Raw genomic sequence first — 10,487 nt, forward strand, 5'->3', positions numbered from 1 at the left:
CTATCAGCTCCACACAACTCTCTCTGGATTTCTCATTATGGCGTCCGGTGACTTTCCTGCGCAGAAACTTGAGTGAAGATGATGACCTCTTCTGAAGAGTCCATTAGGTTTTCATAATCCTCCGTGTCCTCTTTGGCTATTTGCAACTGCGTGGTGGAGGGTCGGGGGCGCGATCGCGGAAGGCTTGTATCATGTGTACGCGCCTGCAGTGTTGTTGTCATTACTTAGAATTCCTCATGGGGGCGACAAACGTTACACACTATGGCTTTAAACTGATAAATGTCATCTTATCCTAGATTTTGGTCTACGTCTGTATAGATCTATAACCTACTGTTGACGACAGCCCGTCAAAAGTGTGCAGATAAATGTGTGAAAGTTAAGACCGGAGCACAGATTTCTGCCCTGAAGAGATCACAGTAATAACAGTACAGTATGTATGAGCACTTGCATAAAGTTAAGCTTTCGCCAGATTCATTAAAATCATCTCAAGTAGTTTAACATTGAAACTGTAAGTCAAATCAAGCCACAACACCCCCCCCCCCCCCCCCCCCCCCAAAAAAAAATGATGCATAGTAATTTTAGGAGAATCAAAATGAGCATCTCTTGTATGAATAATTAGACACGTACACTGAAGTAGCTATCACAGTACACAGACAACAGACACCAACAGCCCTCCACACTTTTCATAGTGTGGAGGGCTGTTGGTGTCTTACAGTTTCTAACATTTGAAAACTCTTGACTGATTACACCTTATGTTCATCTTGCCACATGCTCACTGGCGTTCATTGCATTAACACCGCAAACCTTTTTTATTTTTTTGTTTTTTTAAATACAATACAGATAGGAAGCATCCAGTCAAAAACACTGTTAGTGCATTAATAGAGATGATTTTGAAATGTTGTATGAGTGGCCGTGATGGCTGATGCAGAGGACAAAACAAAAAAATGGTCCAGTTCTAATTAGAGCCCAAGGACGGACAGTGCGCCCAGTGTGGCGTGTTTATTGGAGCAAGTCCTTAGCTCTTAGCATCACTGTCTCCCAAGCAGCATGACCACAGTCTATTTCTCAAAGCAAGTTTTGGATAGTTTTGGACCATCTTCAAAATTGTGGCAACCCGGCAAAATGCATTGATTGTCACCCTGTCCTTTGTGTTACTAGACATTCCAGTTTTGCCCCAGGAGGGTCTTTCATGATTCATCCTCCATCAGGAGGCAGGCAAGAGGCAGCATAACCTCCTCAGCGGCTGTGCATGTGGCCTAGTAGACTGCCTGAGGTTGGTTCACACCAGGTAAACCATGGTTTAATGAGCCCGGTTGCCTTTAGGCCAGCGTTAAATGTCTGTCAGGCAGGGCGAGTTCACACCTGACTCTGGAGCCAGTTGCGAGGATCAAGCCTGGCCCTGAGGTTCCTGAGGCTGCGTCGAGCCGGGGAGGGCCTTGAGAAGGGGGCTCCCTCAGACGACTCGGGGCTGTGGCTGCCCTCGCTGGTGCTGGAGCTGTTGCTGGAGGTGGAGCTGGAGCAGGAGAGCGTGGTCTGTGTGATGCGCTGTGATCGAGGCGAACGAGAGGAGACGGGGAGCGGGGCGAGCAGCGAGGAGGCAGGAGGCTGGCAGTGGCACTGGAATGCCCCTCCTCCTCCTCCGTACCCTCTACCTCGAAGGGTGCTCAGCTTAGCATCCAGCGACAGGGTGCGTGGCCTCAGACGGGACGGGGAAGACGACAAAAGAGGGAAGATTGAAGAAGGGTCGGGCCAGCCATGGCGGTGAGAGCAGGGACTGGTGCTGCAGTGGCTGTCGCTGTCCGAGGTCAGGCTCGCATCTGAGGACAGCAGACTCAGCTGTGGGCAACGGTGGGGGCTCACAGGGCTCCGGGGCAGGCGATGAGGGGTGCAGGGGCTGTGGCCAGAAAGGCGAGAAGTACAGGGACGGGGGCGGCCAGCGCTTATGGGGTTGTTCTCCTCAAACACAGACATCCAGGTGGGAGAGGTGCCCAGCTGGCTGCGGAGCTCCAGCTCCTGCATCCTCCGAGCCAGGATGTCTGACACGGTGCTGCTGAGGTCGTCAGACGACTCAATAACTGCAGGAGAGATGCAGCAAAACTCATCATTATTATGTACTGGGCTTTGAGCCTGGTTCTTTGGAGGTTCTCGAAATTTGGAGCATTAACTGGCAAGCCAGTCAAGACTTGAGATTAATTTAAATTGATTTGACATAAAAGGGGAACAAATGACATTAAACTGTGGGGCAGCGGACTTTGTTCAGACTGGTATAATGGTTGGAAAACAATTCATACATTCACTCATATTATGCTCCTTTTCATTTAGAGATTGTACCAGAATAGGTTTACATGGTTTAATTTTCAAAAAAGTATTTTTGTTGTACTGCACATTACTGCCGCTCCTCTTTTCACCCAAGGTGTTGAGCTCTCTGTTTTAGCTGTTTTAGTGAGGCATCTCACTTCTGTTCCTTCTTTGTTGGGAGTAGGGTTGGGTATCGTTTTTTTTTTTTTTTCTTCAATACCGATGCTAAAAAGATACTTTAAAAATAGGGGAATAGGGTATTTTACAATTGAGGCTTACTAGTTACAAATGAATGCACCGTCTGTGTTGTTTTTCTGACCACGGCAGCTGCACGCTGCTTTACGTCCTGATGTTGGAATCCCCTACAGTGAAATACAGTCACACTTTACAGTGTTTAGCTGTCAGCATTTTAACCGTGTATAATCCAGCTGGTAGCTAGAGTCGGTAGGCTAACGTTACCTGCTGCCAAGTGAAGTCCTAAAAATCGTCTTGTGCAGCGATGCTTCTGTTGCCTCTAACGTCTGTTTCAGGGCATCAGAGAGCAAGGCATAAGGCATTTAATTTGCACCAAAATCAGGCACCGCAATCTGCGTTGGCATTTGGTCTGGTAGATACCGGATGTTTAGGCACCGGTGCCATATTAGCACTGGGTTTTTGTACCCAACCCTAGTTGTGAGTCACACAGGCGCAATAGCTAGTTCAGCACTGCTAGCCAGTCAAAGTATTAGGGTGTGCCATGCTAGCAGCTAGGCTAACAGCTAGGCTAGCAACTAGGTGAGCATTTTAACATGTGTTACAAAGTGACGCACGTTTGTCTCAGAAGGACTATAGTAGACCTGTTTGGAGCAGTTGGTGAACAGTGTTTTCCGTTGGAGATGGTAAGTGCCTTTAGGGGGGGACTCTGGGCTTTTTCACTTTTTAAACATACAACACGCACAAAAAAGATATATAACACAATAAAGGAAAGGGGAAAAAGCCAAAAAAGCATAATATGAGCACTTGAATGTTTATTTAATTATAATAAAACAAAAAGAACCTGTCCTGTGATTTTTTGCAGAATCTACTCACTATCAGCCACATTTCTTTGCAGTAAATCCTGGACTGCAACATTCACCACAACACAATTTATATGGAGCCCTACTCCTGTTACTTCACCTGTCGTTGTAATAGGACGAGAGCAGAGCACGAATCTCAGCCGACACGGCGTTATCCTGCAGCAGAAGGCCCTCAGAGGAGGGGGTTGCAAGAGGGGCTGCCAGCGGGGTTAGGAAAACCAAGGGGGGGTTGGCGAGAAAAAGAAAGGGGTGGAGTGGATAGGAGGTGTGCAAAAGGTGGAGTTCCATGTTTGGATGGTCATGAGAGAAGGGATTATTAAAGAAATGAATGATTGAGGATAAAGCCAATTCACCCGTGAAAAATAAATGGTGATTGTTGATAAAAAATGTATGAGGACACAAGGATATAATGAAGAAGGATAAAAGTGGCAGAGCCAAGGAGTGATGGATGCAGGACACACAAGGAAAATTGGAAAGGACAAAGAGGAACAGAGAAACAGAAGACAGAGAGTGAGTCAGCGTGTCAGAGATAAGGCCCCTTCTATTCTACAGTACAGAGAAGTAAAGCAGAGTGTGAGTTTGAGATATCGGAGAGGAAGTTTTAATTGCGACAGCATATCTCATGCACATGGACGCAAGGTATTAAAGATACACACAGTCACATGCAATGCAGGCAAGGTGCTTTCTTTCCCTGCCTTTACATTTATATTTTGTCTCAAAAAGACCAAACTGGTCTTTTGTAATTGCATATCCACGGTGATATAAACAGGTAGAGGTCTTACCCATTTCGTGATAAAGTGAGCCCTGTTTTGGTGTGGCAGGGGCCGGTTTCCTTGGCGATGGCAGTTCAATTTTCATTAAGTCATCACAGCACTGTTTCCATTGGCCTGTGTGTTGGAGACATACTGTCACTTTCAACGAACCAAGCAGCAGAGACAGAATATAGAAGGTGTACTTAATTTTATTATTATTTCATGATAATACACAGAGTGCCCAATCTCATTCATCTGTGCGGGGGCTCTCTCGCAGACCTTTTAAACCCTTTATGCACCCTTTTTGTAAGGGCGCATCTGCAGACTTCGCCTGAGGGAATTGCCCATAGTTCATAGCATTACTAATGAAACCTTTTCGAGCCCTTGCAGCCTCTCGTACGTCCCCTCCGTCACCTTTCAGGTGAAGGGAGTTAAGTCAGTAAGGGTTCAGGGCTTAAGGCCTTAAGGTCAATTCATGCTTCTGCGTTAAATCGACGCTGGGGGTATGTACAAAGGAACATGTGGATCAGGACCCTACGCCGTAGCCTGACTTGCACCTTCATAAACTAGGCCTACTGTATACATTGCGGCGACGCAGATCGCAACAACTGATTGGTTCGCTTGGCCGTGGCTTGGTAGCGTTGCATTTCCCCCTACACATTTCCTGGTTCTCCTTCTCCATAAACAACATGAAATCAAGGACAGGGTTAACTTTTCCTGGTAAAGATTTCCCACCGTGGTCAGAAAGCACAGGGGAGACACTTTGTTTCACGTCCACTACGCCTCTAGAGTTGTTACTTGCTCTGAAGCTTAACACCCTCACTCTCGCGCACACACAAACACACACACACACAAACACACAAACATCAGGCCACTTTCGTAGAAAGCTCTGTGTGGAGCTTCCGAACAACCATAAATCTCGCTTTAGGGTGGAGCTCATTGACTGTATAATATTAATGGACAGAGCATGTGTGACGTCACCCATTGGTTTGTGGAGATGTGCTATGAGTATCCGAGTTTGCAGTTAAGGGTGCAGCCATCATGGTTGCAGATGCGACAATTTTAGACGAGAGGGCGGAGTGAGGGAGGAGCCACAGACTGTTGGGTGGTATCCGGCTGTGACGTTAGCTAAGAGTTGGCAACGCTGCTTCCACTCTACGTTACACACTGTCACTGGCCATCTGGATGCAACTGCTGCTGAAAGCTAGCCTATATAATCTGAGGTAAGCTTTAGCTTTGCTAGGTTTTAAATATATCTTTGTCCCATAGTTATATGGGACAAAGGTTGGACAAAGGACAAAGGTATAAGACAGGTTGCAAACTGTCAATGACATCATATCCTCGCGCTATAACACCGCCTGCTTTATTGCCTATTTTAAAATCAACAAGACCATTATTAAAAAAAGTATCATCATTCTGTGTTGCAGAAGACTTCAAAGTAGCGATTGAGACCATAAACTCATTATGAAAATGTTGACTGAGGGAATAAATCAAATGAGAAGTGGGTCACTTTCTCATAGATTTCTACAGAAACCAACACTTCCTGTGTTAGACTTAGTTACTTACTCATGTCATAGAAATGTTGCCAAAAGGCCTCCATCCACCGGTGTGTGTCGTCCCTGCTGTCTGTTGTCAGGGTGTGTGTGACCTCCTCTCCTCCGTACTGGTTACTGATGCAGATATTCTGAACTTTACTTTGAGGGTCTTTCTCTGACGCACGTATTCTGGTCTCCTGAAACCCGGGAGCAACCCCAAAAAATAATACAATCATCGGCCACGAAAGCACTACAATTAAGGATGAATGCCAGCACTTTCTGAATGAACAAAATGATGTGCTGCAACAAGTGATCATTATGGCAATTGTAATTGCAAGTCCCCACTGAAAATAAGCCCTCTAATTAGTCCCCTTCCATGCCATTTCCCTTCAGTAATTATCCAACAAAAGGTGCAGACTCCCATTTCCCACATCCTTGGTCTACTCCACGTGTGTCTGGGGTCTGTTAATGACCACTAGATGGCAGTGTTGATCCATGTGTCACACCGCACTCCGTCCTCCTTCCTCTTTTTAGGAGATACAACTGACTAACAAAAGGATCTGATCTGATCTGACTGACTGACTTGGCTTAAGGTCAACTGTGAGCTCAGGGTCAAAGGCTACAAAAGACTGAGTCACTATGGAAGGAATGAGAAGCCCCACGGCGCATCAACTCTCACAGACACAGACACAGGAAATAAGATGATCAAAAACCTAACTGGCTGACTGACTGTTCTTCACTTTGGAAAAAACTGGAGGGGATGAGAGAATATATGATTCCTAGTTGGATGCGGCAGATACTGTTTTGTTGTGCACACTTTTTCAAAGAACATATTGAACAGATTTCATGGTGGTATCTTTAAAGCCTTTTATCCGGACGTGCCTGTTCTTTTCTAGCCTTGCCGAACATTTAACACAGTTACATCTGAAAGCTGAGCAACAGAACCAGAACTACTCTTGGCTTTAGAGCAGCTCTACCGGGGCAACTGAGGGCTTAGTGCCTTGCTTAAGGGAAGAGAAGAACTCATTTCTTATGTACTTCTTTGGCTCAGAGTCTATCCGTTGGCTTGAGATTCAAACTGGCAGCAATCCACAAGCCCAGTTCCTTTCCATCTTCGCTACCGCGGCCTCGGGCATTACCAAAAACAACACAACTGTAATGATTCCGTAAGGCTGGGTGAACCTCTGGAGGGTTTAACTCCATTCTACATCCTGTAGTTCCTCTGTTTTCATGCGATTCCTTTGCTGACCTTGTTGATGGCAATAGTGAAAGCTGGCTCGACGTTAGCCTCCACGTCTTCTTGCCGGTGGTAACAGAAAAGGCTGGTTCCTTTTAGAGCGCCGTGCACTGTTGTCCAACTCTGAGGGTCACCGCCCAACTGCTGCGAGATAGAGAACAAGATGAGTCAGGTGTGGAGTAAAAGACAGAGAGAGATACACAAAGAGAAACACAACAGGTCGAGGGCAGGTGGGTTGGGATCCAAAGGGAGGGGTTTGAGGGATGGGGGAAGGGTGAGGCAGAAATTATTATTTATCCATTTCTTTGTTGTCTTTGTTCAAATTTTTATTTGTTTTCTCATGTAATTGATCACTAGTTTAGTATTGATCAAGGCACATGTAATATTCATTTACTTTATTGACAATCCATTCAATCATCCCTATATACTTGTATGTAAAAATTAAATAAGTATCACAAAAAAGAGAGATGGCAACATAAGGAGGAGAGGAGGGAAGTGGAGGAGGAGGAAAAAAAGGCCGAAAGAAACCAGGACAAAAGCCAGAATTGACTGAAACCCTGAGAGGAATAGTTCCCCTGAAAATGACGCATTCACACACCTGCCAGCTTACCTTAACTTTCAAACATCCACTCATCATCTGCTGGGTCATACAGTGAGGCTGAGCTGCGAGGCGGCTACACATACTGCCATAAAGCGGCAGCCAATATGAGCACTCCTCTACAGGGGGGGGGGGGGAGAGAGGGAGAGAGAGAGAAGGATTGGCAAAAATAAACAACATGAATAAATAAAAACATCCCCACATACATAATTCAAAATTCACACACGAACATGTATGGTCATGTGCATCCACGTATGGAGAACGCACGCACGCGCCACGCACGCACACGCCACACCCACCACACCACACACACACACACACACACACACACACACAACTCCTCCCCCCCCCCCCCCCCAGCATACAAAACAAGGCACAGGGGTGTAAAAGACTGGCAGCTGCAGGGAGTGTCATGAAGTGCAGCAATGAAACTTTACTGCAGGCTGAGGGGCCAATGAATAAAACACTATGGGCCTGTCTGTCTGAGGGTCTGGGCCCTTGTTAGCCCACATCATTACAGCTTTACACAGCAGTCACCTCATGAGCACAGCCTTTTTGTACTGTGGCCTTCACAATGGCTGTCTGTCAGAGAACATGGGAGGACAGAGAGGAAGGAGGAGAGAAGACGCATGGTACGCTCGGTTTAAAGGGACATTATTAGAATGCAAAAGAAAGGGTGAGACAGTGATGAGTGGGAGAAGCACACGAAACAGACAGATGGCTGCTTTGGCAAGGGAAAGAGAAAGATGGTTGAGGAGGCGGATTGATGGGGACTGCCACTCACCGTTGCCTGAGATGGTGAGGTCATGTGTGCGAAAGCTGTCCTGGACGTGGGACAGCGACAGGGTGGTATGAGCTAAGAGGTGGTACTTAGGGCCCCTGTCAACACACAAGAGATGGAAAAGAAATGTAATCTGTGTTTGAGCATGGATGTCCATAAAGATGCCTACTTGCACTCACTGATGTATTATTTCTCTCTCTATTCTCCCTCTATTCACTATTTATAAAATACAAACTAGCTAATAGGGCTGCACAATATGTCTTTTTTTATATATCGTCATTGCAATATCAACCTGCACAATAAACCCATCACGAAAGCCTGCGACATATCGCAAAGGACACTTAGAGACACTTTTGAGTTTGTTGAAAGAAAATATTGGTATAAAACTTCCCTATAAAATGTAACGGTCATTCCCTTTTATTTTCAATTCAATGTTCAATTTGTTCAGTAAAAGGTTATTGGAAAGGATGTCCTTTCATTTGCTGTATTTTTAGCAGAATACTGGTAGCAGAAGAAATTCAGAGCTCATTACACTTCCACATCTGTTTATTTATCGCAAATAATATCGTTTTCAACGATTTCAACAAGCATTTCACATATTTTCCCCATGTCACGCAGCCCTAGCTAATATTTTAAACTTACGGTACAGAGGGAACTGGCAACAAAAGAGGAGCTGCGCCTCCGTTGCTAACAGGACTACATGGCCCAGGCTCCATTGCTGCCCGGAACTTCTTCCCAGCCGATCGCCCCAGCGACGAGCTCAGTTTACTGGCTAGTTTCCTCGGCGTGCTCCCTGCAGAGTAGTCGTCCTCTGAGCAGCAGCTGTACAGCTCAACACGCAGCTCAAACCCCGGGCTGGCGTCATTACTGCGAAAAAGATACACACCCGGATGAACATCACCACATCAGTGAGTTTTCATTGTGAGTATTACCGTGTAATATGTGGCAGACAGAGGACTTACAATACGATGGTGTTGTCAAAGCAAATGTCTGTAAGTGTCCTGTCCACTATCACCATGTCTGTGTCGAAGATCTCTCCTCCCAGCTGCAGCAGGCAGAACACGGCACACCGATGAAGCTCTACAAAAGGCGAGGTGGAAGGGCAGAGCAAATAGAAAAAGAAAAATCTGTGAAACGTTGCATTTATGTTATATCTTAAGTCTAAAGCCACGACGGTCACTTCGGGGATTGCTCGAGTGCCCTTGGAAATTTTGCTGGATGTCCCTCTTTTCGGCCGGACGTCCGTCACCTTCCACTTTCTTTGTGTTGGAATTCTAATGTCCGGTGGATTACTGAGGACTATGGTGAACTAGTCCTCAGGTCTCTGCAGGGAAAATCCAGACAGCTAGGACTATCTGTCCAATCTGAGTTTTCTGTTGCACGACTAAAACAACTTTTGAACGAACACACTTTCCACCAAAACAAGTTTCTTTCCGAGGCTTTTTCACAGCGGCACCGTTGCTCTGTCCGGCACTTAGCGACGCCCAATACGATTGTGACTGGTTCCAAAAAATGCCAATAAACTAGTGGACTAGCCAGACACTCCTTCGCAGAGCTGTGGAGAAAGGTCTGGCAAAGCTCTTCCACCTGGCTGACATGCCTGTCTACCTTTAATTCCAGTTCTCAATGGCAAGCTGTACTAAGAATTCCAATCAAGCATCGTTGTGGCTTGTTTTGTGGCTGAACCTGCAGCCGAATTATCTGTAATGTTGCAGTAGAGCTGGATAACAACAACTCGCTCCTTCTATATTTTCTAGATTTTGAAGTACTTTGTAAAGAAACTATCTCAGGAAGCACCTTATACTGTAAAAATAATGGACGTCGCATCAGTGATGTCACCCATTGGTTTGAAAATCTGCAGACTTTACCTTAAGGTACCAACGCTAACGCTAGAGCTAGCTAGCTAGCTTGGCTGAACAAGACATTTACAGGTGACCAAAACATTCCCATCAACTTTGATAAAGTGAAAACACACAGAGAGGGTCAAAGTTTAAGATGAAAACACCCAAAAACAAGTTGAGGTCTGCCTCTGGTCCAGAGTTAGCATAGTTAGCATTGCTAAGCCTCTGTCCTGATTGACAGGTCCTAAAGCCTCCCCTGCTTTATCGTCTATTTTAAAATACATGGGACCATAGTTTACAAAATGAACATCATGCTGTGGTGAAGAAGACTTGAAAGTAGCTATTGAGACCATAAACACTATTGTCAAAATGTTTCCTGAGGTAATAAAT

The 10,487-nt window shown here is 45.7% G+C and overlaps 2 protein-coding genes across 5 annotated transcripts in view; both read right to left on the reverse strand.

The window, feature by feature from the left end:
• Nucleotides 1–7,947, reverse strand: part of polr3g (polymerase (RNA) III (DNA directed) polypeptide G) — a 19,481-nt gene extending 11,534 nt beyond the window's left edge. The window contains exon 1 of the mRNA XM_032517050.1: nt 7,943–7,947. The gene's annotated coding sequence lies outside the window, so the exon portion shown is untranslated. The remainder of the gene's footprint in view (nt 1–7,942) is intronic.
• rtkna (rhotekin a) overlaps nt 829–10,487 on the reverse strand; it is an 86,758-nt gene continuing 77,099 nt past the window's right edge. For 2 of the 4 annotated variants that reach the window (XM_032517009.1, XM_032517010.1), the window contains exons 4-11: nt 9,219–9,336; nt 8,899–9,123; nt 8,260–8,354; nt 7,488–7,594; nt 6,890–7,021; nt 5,672–5,837; nt 4,136–4,240; nt 1,357–2,075 (exon numbers count right to left, since the gene is read on the reverse strand). In XM_032517009.1, coding sequence (XP_032372900.1) covers nt 1,357–2,075; nt 4,136–4,240; nt 5,672–5,837; nt 6,890–7,021; nt 7,488–7,594; nt 8,260–8,354; nt 8,899–9,123; nt 9,219–9,336 — 1,667 coding nt within the window. Of the gene's footprint in view, nt 2,076–3,453; nt 3,551–4,135; nt 4,241–5,671; nt 5,838–6,889; nt 7,022–7,487; nt 7,595–8,259; nt 8,355–8,898; nt 9,124–9,218; nt 9,337–10,487 lie in introns of all 4 variants that reach the window. The other 2 variants (XM_032517011.1, XM_032517007.1) reach the window with 2 other exon arrangements.

The sequence above is a fragment of the Etheostoma spectabile genome, chromosome 5, assembly GCF_008692095.1.
Source record: "Etheostoma spectabile isolate EspeVRDwgs_2016 chromosome 5, UIUC_Espe_1.0, whole genome shotgun sequence".
Classification (NCBI taxonomy): Eukaryota; Metazoa; Chordata; class Actinopteri; order Perciformes; family Percidae; genus Etheostoma; species Etheostoma spectabile.